At 21.6% G+C, this 27,910-nt stretch overlaps 1 protein-coding gene across 2 annotated transcripts; it reads left to right on the plus strand.

Moving 5' to 3' along the window:
- Positions 1–8,162: 8,162 nt before the first annotated feature.
- On the plus strand, positions 8,163–22,973 carry LOC122509315 (glycine receptor subunit alpha-4-like). Of its 2 annotated transcripts, XM_043623273.1 has the most exons (10): positions 8,163–8,646; positions 9,452–9,616; positions 10,970–11,045; positions 12,012–12,143; positions 15,914–16,091; positions 17,072–17,298; positions 17,607–17,689; positions 18,661–18,972; positions 21,262–21,467; positions 22,459–22,973. In XM_043623273.1, exons 3-10 carry the CDS (start codon positions 10,972–10,974, stop codon positions 22,633–22,635), a joined length of 1,389 nt encoding a protein of 462 aa, XP_043479208.1. In that variant the 5' UTR covers positions 8,163–8,646; positions 9,452–9,616; positions 10,970–10,971; the 3' UTR covers positions 22,636–22,973. The 2 variants fall into 2 exon arrangements, with proteins under 2 accessions (XP_043479208.1, XP_043479209.1); XM_043623274.1 differs by lacking the exon at positions 12,012–12,143.
- Positions 22,974–27,910: the final 4,937 nt, after the last annotated feature.

Genomic DNA, 27,910 nt, shown 5'->3' on the forward strand with positions numbered 1-27,910 from the left:
GTAAAATAAGGAATTTTTGCTAAAGATAAATTATATTAAATGAAAATTTTATAAAATACAAATTAAATATCGTCGGTTCACTGCAAAATTCGATAAATGAAAATTTAATTAAATTCTAATTTTGATGAGTTTAAATTTTGTCGAATATTAATTTATAGAAAAAGAGAATTTGAAAATCATTTCAAATTCTGATTAATGAATTTCAAGAAATTTAAATTAATAATTTCCAGAAATTATTATTATTAATTATTAATGAAATTAAATAAAATATCATTAAACATTACTACTAATTATTGTATGAAGAATGATTTAATGTGTAAATAAAAATTATTATTAATTTTTACTAATTACATAAATACTAATTATTATTAATTATTACTAATTTATGTGAAATACTATCTATAGTATTAATTGTTACTATAATAAAGTAATAATTAATTTTTTTTAATAAATTCTAATTATTTTGAACAAAATTACTAATTATTAAAAAATACCAATTATTTTGAAAAAAATTATCAATTATTATAATTTTCCAGTTTTTTAATTGCTGATTATTAATAATGTTAATTTCTATGAATAAAATTACTAATTATTTATTATTAAATACTAATTATCAATAACGAATTAAAGGTCATTGAATTTTCAAAAATTCACTGACCCCCAAAAACACTAAAAATACGAAATCGAATAAATTTTTGCAAAATTAAAAAATTAAAAAGAAAATAATTTTGTTTTCTGACGATACTTGGTCAGTAATGTAAAGTGAAAGCTCAACCTCTCCAAAGAAAAAAAAAAACTCTCGTCCCTTTTCACTAGCATTTATACATGTATATTACACACTCGCTTGACACATAACGTATAAATATAAATATATAAATATAACGATATATTATATATTTTATTACTTGATAATTAAAAAGCACTCTCTGACCCCAGCCACGCGAAAAAAAGAAGTGAATACGTTTAAATTATATTAAACCTAATGTAAATTTAAGTAGCACGCTGCTAAGAATGCTTGATTCTTCCTTATAAATTATAATAAAAAAAAGAACCCGACTAACACATAAATCCTCAAATTTTTCATAATCAAATCTGCAAAATAAAAAAAAAAATTTCTCTATAATTTACATTTCACACTCTACGCTTTTTCATAATTCTATTTTCGTACTATACTCTTTCTCTATAATCTAAAAGAAATAATTTACAAAAAAAAAATGGTAAAATTATTGCGTTTAAAATAATTCTTCAATTTTTTCTTAATTTTTTGTTTTTCATTTTTTAAATTATAATTTTGTAAATGATGTTATAAATTTATAAATTGTATAAATGTTACGATAAATTTTTAGTTGTTATTCAATTTTTTTTTATATATATAATTATATAGGAATGGAGAATATATGATAAATCTTCCATTTAATGAAAAATCATTTGCAGAATTCATGTGTATTATACCCATAACTCGTCTCAGGCGATTTTATAAGAATGCGTAAATTACCCGCCTTAGAAAAATGAACGAAAAAGAATTAACAAAAGAAAAAAAAAAGTTGTTCGATTTTTTTAAGCAAGTAAATAAAAAAATGTCAAAGGGCACACGTAATTAGAAGAAAATTAAAAAAAAAAATAAAAAGAATGATTAAATTCCGCCGGCGATATTTCCACTGCGCGTGTTTGTGTACAATAATAAAAATTAAGGAATGATAAAATTGTATGCGAGTATGTGAGCGAGAGAGAAAAAGAGAAATATTGTTATAAGTTATATTATATGAACAATTGAGCGTTGATAAATAAATTGACATCGGGTTCGAGAAACCCATAAATCTCAAAAATATGCTTTTTATTATTTTCTATATCTTAATTCTCGAAGAGTTTATTAAAAAAAAATTATAATAAATAAGAAATTAAAATTTTTAATCAAAATTGAAAATTTTAATTTCTTGAAAATTTATTAATTATTTATATTAACATTTATATTTATTAGTTAATTATTTTTTATTTTTTTATCTAAATCTAAAAGAATTTCTTGAAACAAATTAACAAATGAAAATTTTATTAGTTTACAGTAAAAAAAAATTTAGTTAAGTAATAGTTGGTTAATAAATTTAAATTTACATTCATTTTTAATATAATAAAAAATTACAAAAATATAAAATGATCAATTTTTCAAAATTTTGTCAAAAAATAGAAAAAGTTAATTAATTATCAATTGTTATCATTAATTTAATTAAACAAAAAAAAGATGAGTACATTTATTATTCCTTAAAAGACAATGACTACTTTTTTATAAATTATTATTTATCTTTCTCTATCAACTAAAAAAAAAGAAAAAGAAAAAAATTTTCCAAACTTTAGTCAGTGAATAGAAAAATTATGAATAAAAAAATAACGATAAATTTGTTTTATAATAAAAAGAAAACAGAAAGATGTAAAAAAAAATAGGGAAAAGAAGTGAAAATTTTCTTGAGACGAGGACTAATGAAATAAGTCTTGTTTGAGTTGTTAACTTTATATAGAACGTCAATAGAGCAACTTATTATGGACTTCTTTTAGAAAAACCATGAGTTTAAGGATATAAAAGAGGGTCAAAGCTTATGTGTGCTTGAAAAGTACGTATTTTTTTCCTTTTCCTTTTTTTTTTTTTAATTTTGCAGAAAACTGGTAATGAGCCGTAGAAGTTGGACAATCTCCAACTGGAACGACTCCAACGTTATTTGACATCGCTTCACGCTTGGATGACCCAATGCGATTTCGATTTCAAATCGCTAAAGTAATCCCACTGAATTTTAAAGGGTCTTGCAGATTGTCTTCCTGTAACTACTAATACCTATTTTTTTCCGCTCTTTAATCTCCATTCATCCTTCTTCACTTATTTCTTTTCCTCTTATATATTTTCCTTTTCTTTTTTATTTTTTTGGTCTCTGCGAAGAAAAGTCTCTTAAAATTTCTCAAAAGAAAATTGTAAAAAGAAATTGAAGAAAAAAAGAGGAACTTGTGCCAATTAAAATATTTTTCTAGATTAAAAGAATTTATTCGTGGATAAATTTTTTTTCTTGTTCCTTTTTTTCCATTGAGGTGAATAATTTTTTTTTTTATATTTTCTTCTATCGGAGAAGGAAAGAAATTTTTAAGTTAGTTAAGTTTCAAGTATTTCTACAACTAATATTTATTTTTTGATCTTCAATTTATTTTCATTTAAAAATTATAAGTATTTCATGTCTGACTAAAATTGTCTTTGACTACTTATAGTAATCGAATTGTCTGACTGTAAAGTATTTTTACTACTAAAGTACTAATATTTATTTCCTTATTTATTTATGTAAATGGGATAGAAAATGACAACACAGTAAAACGTAAGGTGTTAAAATAACGCCAGAATGGATTAAAAATAATCTGCAACAGTTTCATCCCTCTAGGATTAAATTAACACCAGAAAGGATTAAAATAATCTATTTTGGTGTTATTTTTAACTAAGAATAAAATTTTACTTTAAATAAAACACCAAAGTCAATAACGATTTGTAAAAAATCAACGAATTCAGCTTCTCCAGGCTAAATTTCAATTTTCAATTTTAATTCTCATTATGTAATAATAAAATTATTCTCTTATATTCAATTATTCTACAAAATTTTAATCAAATTCTTGTCAAAATTTCAATTATTTACAAAAGTTTTCTAAAATTCAATGATTTTCAATATCTACTATTTCAATAAAATTTTCCAAAAGAATTCCATTATTAAAAAAAATTTGAATAAAATTCTGCGCAAACATTCAATTATTTTCATAAATAATAAAAATTTGTACAGGAATTCAATTATTTACAAATTTTTTTATAAATTTCTTCGCAATAATTCAATTACTTTTAAAAGTAATAAATTTCTTCTTAGAAATTCAATTATTTTCATAAATAATAAAATTCTTTTAGGAATTCAATTATTTTCATAAATAATAAAACGCATTGCAGAATTTCAATTATTTGTAATGCAATTTTAATCAAATTCCTCGAAAAATGTAATTATTCTTAAAAATTTTATTAAAATTCGCCTAAAGAATTTAATGATTTAAAAAATTTGTTGATAACATTTTTTATGAGAATTTAATTTCAAGAAACATGAAATTAATAAATTATTTATTTTTTTATTTAAATAATTGAATTCTCGTAGAATTTACTAATAAAAATGGTTTTAAAAATGAATTTCACTTAAAATTTTAGATTATAATTAAATATTAAAAACATTATAACGTGGATTTTTAGAAATAATTAAATTTTGAAAAAGTTTCTAATTAAAATCATTGAAATTCTTAATTTTTCATATTTTTGACAAACAATTCTGTAGAATTAATTCTTTTTAAAAGTTGAATTGGATTTTTTATTGAAATTATTTCAATTTTTTATTTTTCAATATATATTTAATTGCAGAATTTTGGAATAATTGAAATTTTATAAAATTGAATTGTAAAGGAATAAATTTGAAAATTCTCAAAGAACTTTTTTAAAAATTATTAAAAATAATGAATTTATTGAAGAATTTTAGTTAAAAACACTAGGAAAAAATTTAATTTTAGAGAAGTTACAAATTATTGCAGAAATTAAATTATTTTTAAGAGTAATAAAATTCTTCTTAATGATTCAATCATTTTTACTAATAATAAGCATTGTCTGACACTACCTGTATTTTACTACTCACTACTAAAATTAGCCAATTAAAAAAAGTTTGACTTAAATTGACTTATACTACTGAAAATGAATTTTATTGACCGTTTCATAAAATTTGATGTCTGACAGTAAATCACTTCTACTACTGGTTCCAAAAAAACTTTAAAAAACAGCAAAAACAACGTCTGACTAAAATTTACTTATACTACTGATAATAAATGTTATCAAGAGTTTAATGAAATTAATTTTGTGTCTGACAGTAAATGACTTTTACCACTAGCACTAAAATTTAAAAAAAAATAGTAAACACAAGGTCTGACCAATATTGACTTGTACTACTGATAAAGAAAATTTTTATCAACCCTTCGGGTAATGTCTGACAGTAAATGACTTTTACTACTGGCACTGAGAAAACTAAAAAACACTCAACGCAATGTCTGACCAGAATTGACTCATACTACTGATAATGAAAAATATGAACTAAAGTCATGAATTTTCCGCCTGACTTTTACTACTGATACTAAAGATAAAAATTAAAAATTCGCCTGACCATAATTGACTTATACTACTAATTGTATAATTATTCAAATAATTGCTTATTTTTTCAGTAAAATTTTTCCACTTAGTGAAAAATTTAAATTTTCCTTGGGTCTGACTAAAGAAAAAAGAATTTTACTTCTACTGCTGTTACTGTCTCTTCTCAAAAAGAAAAAAAAACACAGAATTTTGAGAATGAATTGACGAGATATTCTTTTTTTATTTCTCTATCAGCTAATTATTTTTCTTGGTTTCAGTTCATCTATATAGCATGAGTCAGTTGACCTCTGACAATCGTATTTGACGCGACCCTTTTGTCCCACCAGTATAATCCCACTTACTCCTAGGCTGCATAAGCGAAGGATTTAAAAAGTCACTCGTCAAAGAACATAACTTCTTTATCGTACAATAATAATATAAGTATTATCCGAGGGAATATATTCCAAATCTTTTTATATAACTTCATTTGAAAAAAATATGCTGCAAAGAGGAAAAAACGTTGTTCCAAGTTAATGTTTCTATCATCTCAAATAGAATTTATGTTGTTGTTTTTATTATTATTGAAAATATATTTTCAATGCTTATATTATTATTACCGATCATATCATGATTATTTATTAATTATTATAATTATTTATTTGTTTGTTTACTATTTATTAAATTTATTTATTTATTTAGAATTTTAGATACATCTTAATAGCTGAAAAAGGACCATATATCGTATTATCACTTATTTATTAAACTAAAATTTTCTCCATTTTTTTGTTTCACTTTTTTGAATTTTTTTTTATTTTACTTTCCATACATTTTTTATTTTTTTATACTAAAAACTAATGACAATAAAAATAATTCCTTATTGTCATACTTTATTTATATTTTTTCTACTAAAAAATAAGAACAATAAAAATAATTCCTTATTGTTATTATTTTTTACACATTTTTTATTGTTATTTTTATTACTAATTAAAACATTTTTTTCCATTTTATTTTCTGTAATTGTCGATAAAATCTTATGTGTTATTATTCAGTGTAAAAAACGAGTGTTATTTTTTTCTGTAGATTTAAAAATCGTTATCCTTTTTTTATTAGTATTTACGCCTCTGCAAAGAAATCTTGTTAGTTGAAGAAATGACTTTACGTCCACTGGGTGGCACAAAGTTGACTGCCTTTTCTCTCTGTGTTAATTGTATTACTTTAACACAATAACGCCTTAACGAATTCAAAACAACTTTTTAGAAAAAAAAGAAAGAAGAAAAGTTTAATTTCCACTTATATCTATTTAAAAACTCTCTGTTTCAAGTTTTTTTCTCCATTTTTCGTGACAATAAATCGATAACACGCTGAAAAACAAATTAATGACTATTACATGCAATTTTAGTCTAATTTTTATAAAAAATGTGTAAAAAGTTTGACTGAAAATATTTCTTTCAATATTTTTATCAATATTTTTATCAATTTTTAATTCAAAACTATTTCTCAATTTTTTAACAGATATTTATTTTACTATTTTTTCTGCAAAATATTTGTTTTACTATTTTTTCTTTTTTTGCAAATATTTCTATCGATATTTTGTAAAAAATATTTCCTTTAGTATTTTTTGAAATATATTTTGTTGAATATATATTTTGTTTTAATGAATAATTTTTACTTTCGTTAATTAACAATTTTAATAGAATTTAAAAAATATTTCTTTCAATATTTTCTTAAAAAATATTTCTTTTAGTATTTTTTTCGAATATATATTTTGTTTCAATAAATAATTTTTGCTTTCGTTAACTATAACAATTTCAATAGAATTTAAAAAATATTTTTTTCAATATTTTCCTAAAAATTATTTCTTTTAATATTTTCTTTAAAAATACATCTACCAATATTTTCTTAGAAAATATTTCTATGAATATTTTTTTTAATTCTTTCAATAGGTTTTTTTTCAAAAATATTCCTGACATGGTGGCTGATAAAAAAAATTGTTTCCAGACTTTCTTGGAAAATGGCCTTTATAATATATTTTCCCAATAAAATTTTGATATTTCTTTTTTTCTTTCTTTTCTTTCTTTCTTCTTTTGTCAATATTTCCTAAAATTGTTAATATTTTTTTGATATTTTATTTTACAAAAAAAAATGTTTTTATTCAATATTTCTTTAAAATGATTCCGATAATTTTTTAAAAATATTTCTTATATTTTTTTTACAAATATTTGTTTTACAATTTTTTTTTTTACAAATATTTCTTTCAAATATTCTTTAAATAATTTTTAATTAAAATATTTCTTTTTTAAAATATATTTTGTCGAATATAATTTTTGTTCAAATGAATAATTTTTACTTTCGTAAATTATAAATTCGACAAAATATTGCTTTCAATATTTTTTAAAGAATACTTTTTTAAGTAATTTAAAAAAAAATTTCCTTTAGTAATTTTTATTGTCGAATATCTTTCTTGTTCCAATGAATAATTTTTTTTTCCGTAAATTAACAATTTAAAGTTGTTTTCAAACTTTTTCTTCACTGGCAACTTTTGATTCAATTGCCCTAAAAAAATTTTTTGTTTTCTCCGGTAAAAATTTAACAAGGAAAAAAATTTTTCAATTTTTCGAAAAATTGTCTAAACTGATGAATAATTTTAATTTCCGTAAATTGACAATAATTTTGAATTGAACCATTTAAATGACTATTGAAAATCGGTAAAAATTAACAAAAAAATGTTTTGATTTGCCAGGTAGAAAATTTTCAAATCTAAATACTAATTTATTTTTTTATTTAAATATTCGAAAAAAATTTTTCTTTTCGCACGTTCTTTCTAAAAAAAAAAAAACACTTTTATTTACGAAAAATACCAAAAATTACTTTTTCTATAAAGAAGCAAATATTAAAATTTCCAAAAAAAATTCCATTTTCCACGATCAAAAATCAAATTTCATTGCAAAGAGCATTTATACGATTGAATTTATAAACACCCCTTGTAAATGAAAAATGAACTTGTACGCAGACGCAACAAAGCCAATGCAATATATCCGTGTGTAAAAATGTAACTCTCACGTAGAAAAAAAAAAAGAAAGAAAATATATAGGGCTTAATCAGTTAGTCGATAGTCAAATTGGCTTAGAGACACCGACCGAGGATGGTCTGTTGTAGAAAAGTGAACTCCGCATTGTTCGGTCGCTCAATTTCACGCAGTGTCATTTCAAATATTTTCATTTCTATAATTTTTATCAACATCAAAAAAATAACCCAGTGAAAAAAAAGAAAGTCTTAAAAAAAAAATCCCCAAATATCAAGTGATTTATTTTAGTGTCAAAAAGAAATTTTTTTTCATGTAAAAAAATACCTTCATTGCGGGGGGTAAAAAGGGGGGTGGCGTCAAACTGGCGCCAAAGTCAGAGTTGAACGCCGGATGGTCGGAGGATTCGGAGCAAGGAACGTGGACTAAAGAAATTCCTCACGATGACCAGATGAACGTAATTCAACCTTTTTTTTTTCTTTTTTTTTTATTGTCTTTTTTTATACTTTCGAAATGCTTTTAAATCATTTGTGACTTATTGCCTTTTGGGAGAAAAAAATTCCTCTGTAAAATAGTTTTTTCTTTTTTGTTTTTTTTCTTTTTTCATCTAATCTTTCTTACACCGCGGTTATACTGTCAACTGTGATATTTGTTCATCAGTTTCTTTTTTCGTTTAATTCGATTTATTTTAACTTAATTCTATTTTATTTTATATATCTCTCCATTTATTGATAATTCAATTATTTGTTTTAGAAACAATTCAACTTTTTTTTTCTTTTTGCTTTTTTATTTTATAGCAAAATCAAATTAGAATTTTAATTGCTTTTATTTTTATTGACATATTTGTTGAGAATTTTTTGTTTTTGAAATTATTTTTTGATTATTTATAACTTTGCTAAATAATTATTTGTTAATGGAAATTGATTACTTTTAGATTTTATTTAAATATTTTATTCAAAGATTAATTTTTATTTGCAAAATAGTTTCAAAATAAAATAATTTGCAATTAATATTATTCATTTATGTTTTTATTTTTTGGTATAAATTTCTATTTATTTATTTATTTATTTATTTGCAAAAAAATAGATTTATTCGAATTTCTTTTTCAATATTCATTTTTCAATTTATCGTTTTTAAAGAGTGTCGTCGGATTGATGAACAATTTATTAAAAAAATATTCTTTAAATTATTAAAAAACATTTTTTATTATAATTATTTTTTTGTTGTTGAAAATCTACAATTATTTTTTTATATTTAAATAGTGCCGTCGTATTGGTGAACGATCCAGTCGTTCCCTCATCTCGATAACAATTTTTTTTCACCTGAGGCAAAAATACTTGTCTCTGGAATTCGACTGAAGAAGACAAATCTGTTATCAAGAAAACTAGAGGGAAGAAGATCTTTGCAGTAGAATGTGCAGCTGATCGGTATAAAATCCACTCATTATTCTCAATTTTTAATTATTGTCTTATTATTTTAATTCAATTAAAAATAATTATTTTAATTAAAAATAATTACTTTAATTAAAGTTTGTAAAACTTGATATTTTCAAATTCTAACGAAACTTAATATTTCTATTTTTATCGTAAAGTGAAAAATTAAACGAAAATTAACAACAACAAAAATAAGTATTAAAATTTTTAATAATAAACAGAAGGTAAAAAAAATGGGTTATTTTGTTTGTTAATTTTATTCTTATTAATTTATTTATACGCTTAATTCATTACATACATATTTATTTATTTTTTATTTATTTTTTCAAGCATCTAGACAATTTGTATGAAAATTTCTAGAACAAATAAATTTAATGATTTATTTCTTTATTTACTTTAAAATTAGACAACAAAAACTTGCAGATATTTATTTCTTTATTTATAATAAATTTCTTGTTTACTTTTATACCTACTAAATTTTCAAAAAAAATACACTTTGTTGTAGTTTATTTTTTTAGTTATAATAATAATAATTGTTTGTAAAAATTAGACTTAAAATATCCCAAATATAATAATTGTTTAATTAATTTATTATTGTTTATTCAGTTTTAGTTAATTTGTTGTTATTCAATTGTTTCAGTTGATTTTTCATTGTTTATTAATTTATTTATTACTAGATTGCTATTTTATTATTATTTAATTAGTTTCAGTTGATTTTTAATTGTTTATTTATTGTTAGATAGCTATTTTGTTACTATTTAATTATCTTCAGTTAATTTTTATTGTTCATTTATTGCTGGATAGTTAATTTGTTGTTATCTCTTTAGTTTCAGTTAATTTGTTAATATTAATTTAATAACGGTAAATTTGTTATTATTCAATATAATAATTAATTACTCGAATGCTAATTTAATATTTTTTATTTTTTTTGTTTTCTTATAATTTATTTATTATTGCTATTGTAATTATTATTATATTAAATAAATAAATTATTACTATTCAACTGAAATATTATTTAATAAAGTTGAAGAATAAAAAAATTAAATACTCGTTTCATTATCACTAAGTAAATAACTTAAAATAAATAAATTATTACCATTGCATTGAAATATTCTTCAATAAAATTAAAAAATAAAAAATTAATTAATTGTTCAATTGACACTAAATTGAAATAAAAAAAAATAGAAAAAATATAATGGAAAGGTGTTACTTAACTACTTGCTTTTTTAAAAATAAAATTAAACGGTTTTCAGAAGTGAAAAAGAAGATTGTTTCAAAATTGTGAATATTTCGTATAAGTTGAGAGAAAATTCAAATTTAACAGAATAAGAATTATTCATTTTACAGGTATGAGGAAACACTCTCTGATTATCCTATGCTGTTATCTGTACACCCTGTTTGACATGGCTGCCTTGCACTTTCCGTAAGTACACAAAGTTAGATAAACGAACCTCAAGGGCTGTTAGACGGCATACCAGTTTCTACTTCATTTTCAACTAAATTTTCATTAAACTTCATTTTATGATAACAATCTGACAAATTTACCTCTAATAGTTGAGAGATTTCTCTCAAGTGCCATCAAATATTTCTGTTTTAAATTTTTAATGTAGTATTCAAATTTAAGAAACAAAAAAACTGTATTTCTCAATTTTAACGTTTTATTTTTTAATTTTTTAATTTTCACGTCAATTGATTATTTTCTTTTAGATTTTTTTTTAATCAAAAGAAACAAAGAGAAAAAAAATTATTTACGCGCGTAATTAAATATTTTTTTTTCTTTCTTTTTACTGGAATTTTCTTTTTTCTCTATGAAAAAAAAATCGCGACGTTGATAATGTTTGTATTTTTTTTTTTTTGGATTTCTAGAAATTTTTTTACGAAAGCAACAAGAAAATAAAAGAAAAATAATTTTTGGTAATAAACATATTTTGTCTTTTGATCAAAATTTTCTTTTTTTCCATTAAAAAAAAGTGACGTTGATAATATTTGTAATTTTTTGGGGAATTCTAGAAATTTTGATTTTTTTTAGATCTGTATAAGAAAATGAAAAAACTTTTATTGACAGTGATAAATATTTTTTGTGTCCTTTTTAAAATTTTCCTTTTTTTTCTTAAGAAAAAAAACATGACATTGAAAATATCTATTTTTTCTTAAAAATTCTAGAAAAAAGACATTTTTTTATCAAAAAAAAAAAAAATAAAATAGAAAAATAAAAAAAAGAATGATTTACGGTCATAAATATTTTTTGTTGTCGTTCTATTCCAATTTTCATTTTTGAATAAAAGAAAAAATTAAAATAGTTAAAAAAATACGTGACGTTGATAATATTTATGCTTCTTTTTTGGAAATTCAACAAAAAAAGAAAGTCAAAATTTTGTTCGCGTTTCAGTGAGAAAGTTTGTGAGGCCGTCCTTTCCACAGAGGTAGAAGATTGGCAAGTTAAAGTCGATAGTCTGTCGTCTCGTACAATTCGACTTTCGGCGAGAAAACGCGGGTACCGGTTTTTTCCGAAGATAGAAAGGTAAAATTTTAATTCTGGCATGCATAATTCTTGTATTCAATTTCTTTTTTTATTTTTTTTCACAATTTATTTATTTTTTTTTTTTGACAATTTTTTTTTCTTTAACAATTCTGTTAATTTTATCCAAATATAAACGTTTTTTAAACAAATTTTCAATTTTGAGATAAAGTTTTAGACTAAATTTATCGCAGAAAAAAAATCTTTAACTGGAAGAACGATAAGTTTCTCTAGAATAGCGAAAGTAAAATTGAAACAACCTAAAAATTTCTCAAATGCAATGAAACTTTTACTCGTTCCAGGTAGTGATTATTTTCCGTGTTATTAAAATTTAAAAATTAAATAATAAATAAAATTTTTTAATTATTTGTTATTTTTTATCTAAATTATTTATGACATATTTTTTATCTAAATTATTTTTTTAAGACATTTGTAATGGAAGAAAAAAAATTATTTTCTTGTTTGCATGAACGTTTTTATCATTTTCACAATTTTTTTTTACATTTTATTTTGCACTCTATCGTTTCATCAAATCTTTAACTTTTTTTTACAATTTCACTTAATTTCACAATAATTTTCGCTCAACTGTTGAAATTTTTTTAGTTAAATGATTATTCCATTTTTTGTATTCAAAATTAAATTATTCATGCCAGAACTATTTTTTCTAATGCACGCTTTAAATATACACACAAAAAAGCTTTATAGTAAAAGAATTTATTTTCAAATAACATTCACAGTTAAATAATTTTAAGAAAACTAACTTTTCTAAATTTCCACATTTAAAAAAAAAATATAATAATTTCTAAATAGAAATGTTTCGGAAATTTTTCTAAGAAGTACGCGTACCGGTTTTCCACGGAGGTCGAATTTTGTATTAACAAGAAGTATGCGTACAATTTATTCAAAATAGAAAACTAATTTGAAAAAATTAATTTGTATCTAAAATTTCTAATTTTTTTACCTTTAGAATCAAGAATATAATTGAAAATAACAGTTAATAAAAGGAGTAAAAAGTAATATAATAAAAAATAAATAAATATTTACTTCAGGCAATAATATAATTGATAATAATATTAAATTTCTATAGTACGCGTACTTCTTTTTAAAATATGCCAATTTTAATCTCAATAAAATAAAACAAAAATTATTTATGATAATAATATTTCCCTGGAATATAATATCAACCTTACAACAATAAAAATTAACCCCCATAATAATTATTGGTGCAAAAAAAAAACGGTAGAATATGAAAATAGGTAAAGAAAGACGTTGTTAGGTTGAACTTAAGGGTATGCTGAGCACGAAGACCTATTATGGCTTCTCTGTTATTGCTGCTTCATCGGAATCGAGAATATTTGAAACTGGTATAAAATACATTTAATCTGAGCGATTCGAAATAAAAATTCACTTTACACACTTGCAAAAAGTAAAAGAATAGGAAAAAAAAATTATCTAGCTACTCTCTCAAATTTATAACAATAAAAAGCTCTTTGAAATTTATAACAAAAAATCTCTCTAAAATTCACAACAAAAAAGCTCTAAAATTCATAATAAATAATTTAAAATTTCTAACAAAAAAAACTGTAAAATTTATAACAAAAGAAAATTTTCAATAACAAAAACAATTCTCTAAAATTTAAAACAATAAAACTTTAAAATTTATAACAAAGAAATTAAAATTTATACCAAAAAAAAATTTAGAACAAAAAAACTAAAATTTGCAAAAAAAAAAAAATTATCTGAAATTTACAAAAAAAAAATAAAATTCATAACAAAGGAAATTCTTCAGAATTTATATTTTACAACAAAAACAAATTTTTAATTCCTTTTCCATTTTCAGACTTCGCACTCAATAATTAATTTTAAAAAAGTATCTTTCAAACTAAAAAAAGTAGTAAAAAAGTAGATATCGAAAAATTAAAATTGACGACCAAAAAAACTCCTCTTACTTCGCAAAACTGACAAAAAATTCCATTTTAAATTATATTTTCCTGATATTTTCCTAATTTTCATTAAAAATATTTACTTCTTTCTTATCCTGATAATAAATTGATTTCCTCCAAAGAATTTTATTATTCATCAAAGAATTTCAATATTTATAAAAATAATTCAATTCTTGCGAAGAATTTTATTAAATTTTTTAAATAATTGATTTCCTTTGACTAATTTTATGAAAATTCTATTTTAAATAATTGAATTCTTGAGAAATTTTTATTATTTATAAAAACAATAATTAAATTCTTACGAAGATTTTTACAAAATTTTTTTTAAATACCTAATTGAATTCTGTTTGGGAATTTTATGAAAATAGTTAATATTAAAAATCATCAAATTGCGAAAAGTTTTTAAAAATAATTGAATTTTTCAAAGAATTCTATGAAAATTTTTGTCAATAATTGAATATCTGTGGTATTTAATTAAATTTTTTAAAAATAATTGAATTCCTAAACAGGATTTTATTATTTATATGAAAATAAGTGAATTCTTGCGAACCATTTTATTAGAATTTTTAAAAATAATTCAATTTTCAATAAAAACTTTATTACTTTCAAAAATAATTGAATTCTGGTGATAAATATTGCTATTTATGAAAATAATTGAATTTTGCAAAGATTTTTTATTAAAATGCTTCAAAATAATTTGAATTTTCGGGAATAATTTTATTATTTATCTTTAATAATAATTGAATTCTTTCGAAGAATTATTTATGTGAATAGTTGAATTCTTGGGAAGAATTTTATTATAATCTAAAAGAACAATTGAATTATTTCAAAACAATTTAATTAAAATTGTAAAATAATTGTAAAATTTAAAATAATTGATTTCTTTCGAACAATTTTATTAAAATATTTGAAAATAATTGAATTTCTGTGAAAAATTCTAATATTTTTGTAAATAATTGAATTCTTCCAAAGAATTTGAAAAAAAACATTCTTTTAAATAATTAATTTTTTCGAGGAATCGAAACTAAATTTTAAAGAATAATTACATTTTTCGAGCAAATCCTGCAAAATTGTATTAAAAATAATTGAAATCCTCCGATGAATTTTATTATTTATGAAAATAATTGAATAATTGCTAAGAATTATATTAAAATTTTCAAAAATAATTGAATTCCTGAGTAGAATTTTATTATTTATGAAAATAATTGAATTATTGGGGAAAAATTTTATTAAAATGTTTAAAAAGAAGAATTGAATTTCTGTTAAAAAATTTTATTATTTTTGAAAATAATTGAATTCTTCATAAGAATTTTTTAAACATTGTTTAAAATAATTAATTTTTGGTAAATATAATAAATACACTCGACTCTCAATTTTTTTTTAAATAATTGAATTATTTTGCGAAATTTGATAATAATACTAGACATTGAAAATAATTGAATTTGGAATATTTTTTGAAAATAATTGAATCGTTTTAAAGAATTTGATTATAATTTTTGAGAATAATTTTTTGATTTCTATTATTATTGAATTTAAAGGTAGTGTAAATTCTAAAAAAAACAGAAATAGTAGCTTTTAGTGTCTGAAATTTAAAAAAAGTACCTAAATAGTAGCATAACATAAAAAAAAAGTAGTGAATTTTAGTAGTTTTAGTAGATGAGTGCGAAGCCTGCATTTCTTTAATCCAAATTTTGATTTATAAAATAAGAGGGAAATATTTTTTGTGAAAAAATTTTTTTTTGGACCAAACGTCCTCAACAGACATTAAATGAAGCAAAATATATATATATTGAAAATTGTCCTTTCTCTCTCCTTGCTTATCGTTTGCAGGGAGATGGAGGTTGAAGAGTACGGACGAAAGGAAGTGTCCCTGTCGTTGCGAGATATTCTGCCCCTGAATCCGAAGAATTATGACAAACACAGGGCTCCAAAGTTTCTGGGACAACCAACCATGGTTTACTTTCACGTCACTGTCCTCAGCATTGACTCAATTAACGAGGAGTCCATGGTAAATTTTTTTCAATTTCATTATTTTCTCACTACCTTCCTCAAGAATGAATTATTTAATTAAAATATTAATAAGAATTTAATAACAGATTGACTCCATGGTAAATTTTTTTCAATTTCATTATTTACTAACTACTTTCTTCAATAAAAATATTTTTCACAAACTCATTCTTTTATTTTGGGAAAAAATTCTTAATATTTTTGTAGAAAATGTTCAATTTTTATAAGAAAATAATTCATATAATTTCTATTTCTTAATTACAATTATTTTAATAAAATTCAACGTTTCTCAAAATAAAGAAAAAAAAATGTTTATAAATTCTATTTGTCAATTACAAATTTTAATTGAAAATTAAATTGAAAATTTTTGAATTTTTAGAAAATAAAGAAAAAAATTTTACTCAAAAAAAAAAAAATGTTCCGTTACATTTTTACGAATTTCTTTAATTGTAAAATTATTCGAAAACATCAATAATTTTTTTTTTTAATAAATATTTAATTATTATTATTATTTTTTCACAGGAATTAAGACATTCAAAAATTTCAAATTCAAACCTTTTTGAAATGAAACAACTTATAATAATTTTTAATAATTAAAAATTTATGAAAATAATTGAATGTATGCGAAGAAATTTATAAAAAAAATTCTAAATTTTATTACAAGAATTTTATTGTCATTTTTGAAAATAATTGAACTTTGGGGAAAAATTTTGTTATTTACATAAAAATAATTGGAATTTTGACGACAATTTTCTTTTAATTTTCGAATATAATTAAATTTTATGTGAAGAATTTTATTACTTTTGTAAATAATTGAATTTCTGCAATTATTTGTAATTTCTCCAGAAATTGAATTTTTTTTAGTGTTTTCAACAAGAAATTTGAATTAAAAATTTTTAAATTCTATTATTTTTAAAATTGCTAATTTTATATAAAAAATAAAGTAAAAATTACATAATTGTGTGTTTTTTTTTTTTGCAGACTTATGTAGCGGACATTTTTTTGGCCCAAAGTTGGCGCGACTCTAGATTAAGGTTACCGGAGAATATGTCAGAGGAGTATAGAATATTGGATGTGGATTGGTTGCACAATATTTGGAGGCCCGATTGCTTCTTCAAGAACGCAAAAAAGGTCACCTTCCACGAAATGTCGATACCGAACCACTATCTGTGGCTCTATCACGATAAGACTTTACTTTACATGTCCAAGTGAGTTTTCAAAAAGTAAAAATAATTTCCCATTCATAATTTAAAAAAAAATTAATTTAAAACTAGCAGATTATATAAATTAATCTCTGAGACTAATTAATCGTAAGTAATTATCGATTAAAAATAAATATTTATTAGCAACAAATAATGAATTAATTTATAATTCTCAAATAAATATTCTCAATATAAATATAAAAATATAAATATTTATTTACTAAATATAAAAGTAAAAATATTCTTTTATAAATAAATAAATAAATAAATTAATTATCATTAGTTCTTTGAATAATAAAGTTTATTATTTTCAGATTAACTCTAGTCCTCTCGTGCGCAATGAAATTTGAATCTTATCCACATGACACTCAGATTTGCTCAATGATGATAGAAAGTCGTATGTATTATTTTCATTATTCGTAAAAAATTACTGTTTTTCCAAAAAAAAAAATTTTTATATAATTAAAAAAAATTATAGATTAAAATTTCTATTTCTATTTCTATTTTCATCCCTATTGGAATTTCCTGTCAATTTCTATATAAAATTATAAATATATTTAATTTACAAATTTTTGCATATCTATAAATTAAATATAAAACATTTATCGACACTTTTAATCGAAGTAAGAGAAAATTTAATTTATTATTAAAATGATTTGAAATTTCTGAAAATACATTTTAAAAAATTACTTTTTTTTTCATTTCCTTTCAATTATTTTATTTTATTTTCCAATAAAATAATATCGAAAAGATTATTAATAAATTCTCCAAGAATAGTATAATACTTTCTTAAATGAATGATTAAAATTTAAAATTAAGTTCAAAATAAAATAAATAAAAGTAAAATTAAAGAGAAAAAAATAGAAAAGAGTAAATAATTTAAAAGTAAATCCAATTAAAAATTAAATTAAAATTAAGTTCAAAATAAAATAAATAAAAGTAAAATTAAAGAGAAAAAAATAGAAAAGAGTAAATAATTAAAAATAAATCCAATTAAATTTAAATTTAAATTAAAAATAAAAAATAAAAAATTTAAATTAAAATTAAGTTTAAAATAAAATAAATAGAAGATAAAACTAAAATTAAAGAGAAAAAAATAAAAAAGAGTAAATAATTAAAAATAAAACCAATTGAAATTTTAAATAAATTAAAATCAAAATTAACGTCAAAATAAAATAAATAAAATCAAAATTAATCAGAAAAAAAATGAAAAGAGTAAATAATTACCAAAAAGAATAAGAATAATAAAAATGAAAAATAATGAAAATGGAAATTAGAAATTTAAAAAAATAGAAAAAGTAAAAAAAGTGTAAATTAATTAATTAATTTGCGAAGCAATTAAATAATAAAATCAAAAAATGATTTCAGTGTCACATACTACACATGATTTGGTTTTCATGTGGAATATGACGGATCCTTTGGTGGTCAATCCGGAAATAGAATTGCCACAGCTTGACATTGCCAACAACTATACAACCGACTGTACGATAGAATATTCAACTGGAAATTTCACTTGCATACAGATCGTTTTCACTCTTCGTCGGAGACTCGGATATCATTTATTTCATACTTACATACCCTCAGCTCTCATTGTCGTCATGTCCTGGATTGCATTCTGGATTAAACCGGAAGCTATTCCGGCCCGAGTCACTTTAGGAGTCACATCTCTTCTAACCCTTGGTAATTTTATATTATACACACTCACACACACACATACACAAAATATAGTATATACCTATTTATTTAAATTATTCCCTATCCACATTATACTCGGGAATTGTGTTTTGAAATTAAATTTCCAATTCTCAATTTTTATTAAAGGAAATAAATTGAATAGTAGTAAATAAAAATAGTCTTATAAGTTCGGATTGAGAAGAATTCTTTCGAATATATAGATTATTGCGATATTAACTAAAATTAATAATTTATAATTATTAATTATTACTGTTATTAATATTAATGATTTAAAAATGTATAAATGATCTGAAATTTGTTACTTTTGTACTACGGTTTTTTTTTATTTATAAAATTTAGTTTTTATCTGAAAAGGAGTTTTTTTAAAAGTTTTTTTTTATTGAAATTAGTTGTTTTTATTCAATAGTTAAAATTAAAGTCGCTTACTTAATTTTCAGTAGTATTGGTCAATGTTGAATCAGGCAAAATCAAAGTAAAATTATAACATTACATTTACATAGAAATATTATTTATATTTTAACTGAAAGTTAAAAAATTTTACTTAATTTTATTTAAAAAGTTTAGTTTTCAGTAGTTTCAGTCAATATTAGATCAAACAGTACTTAAGTAAAAGTACAATTTTATAATTAATTCATAATATTGTTTATATTTTACCCAAAGTTTTATAAATTCAATTGAAGTATATTTTGATTAATAATAAATTTTCATAAAATGAATAATTGTAAGTAGTTTTAGTCAATATTAGCTCAGACAAATTTTAATTCAAAGTATAATTTTATCATACAAATGCAATAATATTTATTCTTTAGTTAAATTTCAAAGAATTTCCAGCTAATTTTATTTCCTAATAAAAGGTTTACGTAATATTATTTATATTTTACACAAAGTTTAAAAAATTATACCTAATTAATTTTATTTGATGAAAATAATGTTAAGTTTTCAGTAGTTTTGGTCAATATTGGGTCAGACATTACTTAAATAAAAGTACTTATATACAATATAAAAAAAATTTAATTAACTTTTTTTATTATAGCGAAAAGTTTAGTTTTCAGTAGTTCAGGTCAATATTAGGTCAGACAGTATTTAAATAAAAATAAAAATTTAAATTTGTAATAGTATTTCTATTTTACATAAAGTTTAAAAAAATGTATGTAATTAATTTTTTTTATTATAGTGAAAAGTTTAGTTTTAAGTAGTTTTGGTCAATATTAGGTCAGCCATACTTAAATAAAAGGATAAGCGAAACTTCAATTTGTAATATTATTTATATTTTATCTAAAGTTTCATAGATTTTATAATAAATTAAATTTTTATAATAAGATTTATAATTTTAAGTAGTTTTGGTCAATATTAGGTCAGACAAACATTACTGCAAAGTTAATTATCTATCTTCCAGTTGTAATATTTCTTGAATTTTTACTAAAGTTGAAAGAAGTTGTAACTAATTTTATTTCATATTCAAAAGGTTAGTTTTTAGTAGTTTTGGTCAATATTAGGTGAGACAGACTTAAATTAAACTTAAATATTACCTTGAAATCGCATTAATTTTTATATTTTTAGGAATATATTTAGGAAAATTGTTTGGAATTTTTTTTTAAGGAAGTTGAAATTAATTTTATTTGATACTAAAAACGTTAGTTTTCAGTAGTATTGATCAATATTAGGTCAGACAAATTTTAAATCAAAGATAATTTAATTTTCTAATCACAATATTTTTTATACTTTATCTTCTGTAATTAAATTATTGTAGTTTTTTTTATAACTTCAGTTGAAAAAAATTATTTGTTTTTTTTTCAATATTATTATTATTATTATAGTTTTTTAAACTTTGTGTAAAATATAAATAATATTCTATATGCTTAATTGTAATTATAAGAAAATTGTCAATAATTATTAACGAGTAAATTTTATAAAATCAATCGAAAAATTCAGAATGTCCCTTTCAGATTAATAATAAAATAAAGTAATTACTAATAAATGACTTTAATATGATATTGTTAATAGTCATGAATAATAATAAACAATTATAAATTTCAATAATAGTTCTAAATAATAATACATAAAGTAAAAAATAATTACAAAAATATTAATAATAGTAGGAAATAATAATACTTAAAGTAATAAAAATTTAGTAATTGATGTTAATGTTAATATTAATGATAGCAATAAATAATTAGTCCTAATATTAATATAAATAATAGAAAAAAATTATTCTTGTTAACAATGTTACTGGCTATTATTATTTATTAATTTTTATTTTGTATATTTTTTCAGCAACACAAAATACACAGTCGCAGCAATCACTGCCTCCAGTTTCTTATGTAAAAGCAATAGATATTTGGATGTCATCCTGCAGCGTTTTTGTCTTCCTCTCACTTATGGAATTTGCTGTGGTAAATAATTACATGGGACCTGTAGCAACAAAAGCCATGAAGGGCTACTCGGATGAAGATTTAAGAGAAGCCATCGATGAATTTAAGGTTTTTCTTTTTTATATCTAAAAATTCCATAACATAAAAATTTTCTATTCCCCCTCTTGAATTCTTTCAATTTTTCGACCATTTTTCAAAATAATTTATTTCTAACCATAGATTCTGAATTATAAATTATTATTATTAGCATTAGAGAATATTAGAATTAGAGAAAGAAAACGAAAATTATTAGAATAGAATATTAGAAATTAGACAAAAAAAAAATGCTGAATACAAAAAAAAATTGTCTATGAGAAACGTAAAATTTTAAATAGAGAACAGTTTCTTTAGAAATAATCTAAATCCCAATTTTCTATTTTTTGGGGAAGAAAATATTTTTTTAAGAAATAAAAAAATTTATTGAAGAAAGAAGACGTTTAATTTGAATAAATTTTTGAATTTCTGACTACAAATACTTTTACTACTGAAACCAAACATTTTCTTTTTTCACTGCTTTACTAGTATTATTACTGATTAAACAATATTTTTCAAATTTTCTCCCTGACTATAATTCGAGTACACAACTTATAGAATTCCAACAGCAGACAATTACTACGTCTGACTAAAATAATTTATTACTCCTGATTTAAAAATTATAAGATTTAAAGTTAAAATTTTGAAATTAAAATTTTTAGTTTCAAGATTAAAATTTACTCTTACAACTTGTAGCTTACATTTACTTTTTCCCTGACTATTGTAAATTCACTTTTACTCTTACTAAGAGTAACTGGATAAAAATTTCGAAAGTCTGACTAAAGTTTACTTTTACTACTGAAACTAAAATAATTTCTATACTGTTTTTATAATTTCATTGAAAATTGTTTTGTTTGTAATGAATAACATTTTCATAATTATCATTATTGTTTACGATATAATAGAAATAAAATAGAAATAGAATATAGAATTAGAATAGAAATAGAAAATGAATTACAAAAAAATACGTTATTTGATGTAGTAAAAATCAAACAATAATAAATGTCTTTCATCCATTATTTTACAGACACCAATGAGGCCGGATTCGGAAAGAAGTAGAAGTCCAATGCGACCTCCAACAGTTCAATACGACACATGTTGTGAAGGTCGAGCGACAGCAATTTACATCGATAAAGTATCAAGATTCTTCTTTCCATTCTCATTTTTCATTCTCAACATTCTCTATTGGAGCACTTTTTTGTAATCCAGTCTCAAGATTTCATAAAAAAATATTTTACTAAGCGATATATTATTTTTAATTTTAACAATAGTCTTCTGCGTCGAATTACATTAATTTATTAAAAAAAAAAAAAAAATTATAAATACTACTCTCTATATATAATAATAATAAAAATTTTAATTATAATAATAATTGCGAGAGTCATGTGTAACATTATCATAATTTGTAGCCGTACCTATAAATATCTGTAATACGACTAAATTATTCGCAAAAAAAAACAGAAAACAATTCCTTACTGCTAAATAAATAAAAATATTAGTAGATTTATTCTTTTAATTAAGAAAAAAACACGAAGGATTTTTGTATAGTTACCATATATATATTATTGAAATAAAATTTCCAATTTCATTTTGTGAATTGTTTTTCGATTCTTTTCTATAGTGTTTTTATTTTTAATAATAATTTAACAAAAATGTAATCAGTCTAAAATTAAAGATTTTGAATTAAAAAATTTAAAATTTATTAATTTAATTAGTTTAATTAAATTATATTTAATATTTTGATTATTAACAAAAGCTAATGCTTAATTATTAAAAATAGTTAATATTTAATTATTAACAATGGTTGATATTTTAGTACTAATAATGGTTAATGATTCAAAATAATTATTAAAAATAGTCTTCTCAATAAATTTTAAAGTACAAAAACAGTAAAAAAAATTAAAAAAATATATTCCAATTTTGTAAAATGAGATGAGATGAAATTTTTTTTTTTTGAGAAATGTGAAATTCTTCTCCCCATGTAGGAAGCTGGAAAAGGAAGATACAAGTTTTACTGTACCTCATAAAAAAATGAAGGCAAGCCTTGAATATTTCTTTGTGTTTTTTGAACAATATAGACATTGAAATTTTATGGAAATAGCTATCAAGGAAAAAACTTTTTTTTATAGTCTTCAAGTACCTTTTATAAAGCATGTAGCTTGCGCTCATAAAATGCAAAACAGAAACCTCGTGTGATCATCAAACCTTATATTATAAATCAAATTCTCCTCTCAAAAAACTGTTTAGTATTAATTTTTCATTATGAAAATAGACATTTATTTTTTTATATTGATTAGTAGAATTATAAATCTTAATAGAAAATTTAAAAAAAAATTGTTTCCTTTTAAAAAGTCTAACAATGTTTGACAATGTCTGAAAATGTCTGACAAGCACTGACCTATACTACTAATAAAAAAATTATAGGCCTGACTATAATTTGCTTTTACTACTGACAAAAAAATTTTATCCCTGACACTTATTTACTTTCACTACCAAATAGAAAAAAAATTACGTCTGGCGCTAATTTACTTTCACTATTAAAAAAAAAATTTTCGCCTGATGCTAATTTACTTTCACTACTAACAAAAAATATTTTACGCCTGACACTAATTTACTTTCACTACTAACAAAAAAATTTTACACCTGACAATAATTTACTTTCATTACTTATAAGGAGATAGAAGCAATATACAATAAATCAAACTATAAACCACTTTATAAATTAAATTCAAAAAATTAAATCTGGCTGACCGAAATAGGTGTTTACTGCTGAATATAAATTACAAAGGGGTAAAAACGAATTATCTGACTATTACTGTCAAAATACTGTAAATAATAATATTTTTTTTTAACTGCAGTCTACTTCTACTTTTGATATTAATTGCTGAAAGTAATAAAACAGATTTGTCTGACTTAAAACTCCTTTTACTACTGAACGCGAGGCATAATGTATCAAAAAAATAATTTGAAATATAAACGTAAGAGAAAAAAAGTTTTATTCCGTTAAAACGTTATGTTTACAACCTTTTTCTCATTTATAATTATTGAAAAATATTTTGTCTAAATAAAAAAGACTTTTACTACTAGTACATTATTACCATAAATTTTTTCACAAAAAAAATTTTAATTTTGTAACGTTTCCTTTATTTTAAGCATTAATTAATTACCTGGCTAAAAAAGTCTTTTACTACTATTAATTAATCAACTTATAAGTAAAATTAATTTATATTTATGATAATAATAATAATTCTATATTATAAATTTTTATAACAAATTATAATAAATTATTACGAACTAAAATAAGGCTTCAACAAAATTTAAATTACTAAAAGGGACTCGTCTGACTAAAATCTGATGTTACTACTCTCGGTAAAATATTTAATTCTCTACAAAAACGTGTCTGACGAAAACGTCCTGTTACTACTGAAATTATGAAATAAAAATGTCTGCTGTCAACAATATTATTTTTGACTTCCTATAAAAAACTTGATAGTCTGATTAAAATATTCTTCCTTCACTGAAAAACGTCGTTCTACTATTCTTCTAAAACATGATATTGCGCATTTATTTTGTCTGACTAAAACTGTATTATACTACTTATTAAACAGTTTTCATTTAAATATTGTATTACTGCTAATATTAATTTTTAATTACCTGACCTAAAATGTATTTTACCACTAATAAAATAGCTTAACATAAAAAGACCATTAATAATGTCTTAGCATTAAGAATTCGATGTCTGACAAAACTGCCTTTTACTAGGGGAACATAGTCTAGGTCGGCCACCTTTTTGACTTTTGTTTATAACTTTTTTTTAAAAATGAATTTGGACAATTGAAGTATATGGTTGGAAAGTCCTGTTTAATAGGAACATTTTTTCTGTACAAAGTAAATTGACAGGTTTAAAAATGAAAAAGTTATAAAGATTTAAAAAAAAAAAAATTTGTAGTCCAGGTTGGCCATTACAGTCAAGGTCGGCCATGTTTAAAATTCAAAGGGCATTAATCGTTAAAAAATAAAATAACATGTTTGGAGTTACGGAAAATTGATTCTTTATTGTTTACAGTTTGTAACTTAATGAAATAACAAAATAATAACAATAAACAATATAAAAAAATAAATATAAATAAAAAAAAGTTTTGCACTAAAATATTAATAAAATTAAATAAAAATATTAATAAGATGATCAATTATATTATGACTTATACAGAATTGCAGTTTTTGCAAATGAAGTAGCTCGTCCTCAACTTTGCGCATTTTAAACACATAGTGGCCGACCTTGACAGTAAGTAACATTACCGAATTGTTGTAACCATAAAGAAATACGTTTCGGGATTCGATTTTTTACTTTGTTTTCCTTTCAACCATGAGTCCCACAAATTTTCTGCATACTTGCCTTGACGATTCAATTTGTTTTTTATCTTTTATTAATGGTTTTTCACATTATGCACAAAACTTTTTTTGAGCTTTTTTTGTACCGACGTCACAGAAAACACAATTTTCGATTTTCCGAAAATGTAATTGAACAAAAAGTTAGGTTTCACTAAGACAAGCTTCGACAAAAATGCGCGTAGGTGGCGCTAGTGAACTTGACAAAAAAACGCGAGTGGCCTACCTAGACAGTAGGCCAACCTTGACTACATTCCCCTACTTAATGTTAGAATTTTTTAATTACTAATTAAAAGTAGTTTCTATGACTAAAATATCATTTTTTTACTAAAAAGGTCGTTCCACTAAAATCCTAAAATCCAGTTTCGTGAAAGTGTATTCGTACATAAACAAATACACTATGTCTGACCTAAAACGAATTTTACTACTTATTAAATGGTTTATATATAAAAAATGTATTACTGTAACTACTAATAATCGTTTTAATGACAATAAATCATTAATCTGACTTATACTACTTACTACAATTTTTTAATTTCTTATATTAAAACTGGTTGGTCTGACTATACTATCTTTTATCTACTGAAAAATGTCCTTGTAGTGAAATTCTCTAACAAAGTATTTCTTTCTTCACTTTGTCTGACCCAAACTGGCTTGTACTACTTATAAAATAACTTAAACACAAAAAATCTATTACTACTAATAATAATATTTAAATCATAGAAACTCGACGTCTGACTAAACTGACTATTACTACTTAACGTTCCTATTTATTAATTCCTAATCAAAACTAATTTGTCTGACTAAAATTGACATTAACTACTTAAAATTAACATTTATCTATACTCCGTTTGTATATTCTAGTAAATTACTTACCTTCCACTTCTTTCTTTTTAAAGGACAAAAAGTACAAGGATAAGGGATTCAATCAATTAATAACTGGAAACATGAATAAAGACAGTACTTTATTTTTAATATATATTTTTTTTTCTCGTCAATTTTCATTTCATTTTCTTTTTATGTATAATTCATTGATATACATATTCGTTAATAAATATATTTTCATAATTTTTTTTTTTTACATTTCAAATGGTTCCGTTTGCGTGCATTTCTAGCATCCATGTTATATAATTATTTATTTTTAATGTATATACGACAATAACGATCGATCAACAATCAATTGTCGCTCAAATTGAATTAGAGCATTTTATTCATTGTTTATCTATTTTTAAAACACACTATCTAACTAAAATTTTCCAATCGAATTCTTATTTTTCTCGTCTTTTCTTTTATTTTTTCCTATAATATAATTCTATTTTCTGCTTTTTAATACCATTTGTTTTTCATCTATTTTTTTTTTTTATTAAAATTTTATTTCTTTTTTGGATAAGATTTTTCATTTTACTTTTTTTTTGAGACAAAGTATGTGACAGTGTTTTTTTTTTTACTTTCTAAAGAAGGGCCAAATTCTTTTTTCCCTATATTTACAATTTTAGAGTGCTACAATTAGAGAAATTATTGTAACTTAATGATACAATTTTCTTCATTTTTTTTTACTCTCTTATCGACACTTAAGGACAACTCGTTCTAATTTGAATCCTAGTTTGCTTTTTTTTTATTATAGTTTCCATAGAGATTTTTCAAGAAGATTTCTATAACTTTTTTTCCTGTTTGTTAATTACTTTTCTATTTACGTTTTTAAGCACAAAATTTTTTTTTCACTGAAAATTATTTTCACAAATTTTTTTTTTAATTTTTACAACTTTCTTTTGCTTTTTTCGAAAAATTTTGCGTTAAATATTAACATTAGGAAATATTTATTGTATATCACGCACAGTTATTTTTTAATGCAATTGTTCGAAGTAGAAATCAAATTTTATTGAAATCGAAAATTTTCTATTAATTAAATAATCATAAGGGAGTTTTTTCTTTTTATTTTTTTTTCTTCTTTGGGAAAATTACAATCAATCAAAGTTAATAGAATAAATAAATAAATAAATATTGAACTAAAAGAAAAAAATCTTTTGTGTTTCTTTAAAAAAATATCATTAAAAAAATATTTATTTTTAACTGCGGATAAATTAATTCAT

Source organism: Leptopilina heterotoma, unplaced genomic scaffold (assembly GCF_015476425.1).
Source record: "Leptopilina heterotoma isolate Lh14 unplaced genomic scaffold, ASM1547642v1 Lhet_60, whole genome shotgun sequence".
Taxonomy (NCBI): Eukaryota; Metazoa; Arthropoda; class Insecta; order Hymenoptera; family Figitidae; genus Leptopilina; species Leptopilina heterotoma.

What these genes read in the sequence shown, in the direction of transcription:
- LOC122509315 (XM_043623273.1), top strand. Translation starts at nt 10,972, where the DNA reads ATGAGGAAACACTCTCTGATTATCCTATGCTGTTATCTGTACACCCTG. An exon ending in TTTTTTCCGAAGATAGAAAG is followed by an intron (nt 12,144 to 15,913) that starts GTAAAATTTTAA and finishes TATCGTTTGCAG; the next exon opens with GGAGATGGAGGTTGAAGAGT. An exon ending in CACATCTCTTCTAACCCTTG is followed by an intron (nt 18,973 to 21,261) that starts GTAATTTTATAT and finishes ATATTTTTTCAG; the next exon opens with CAACACAAAATACACAGTCG.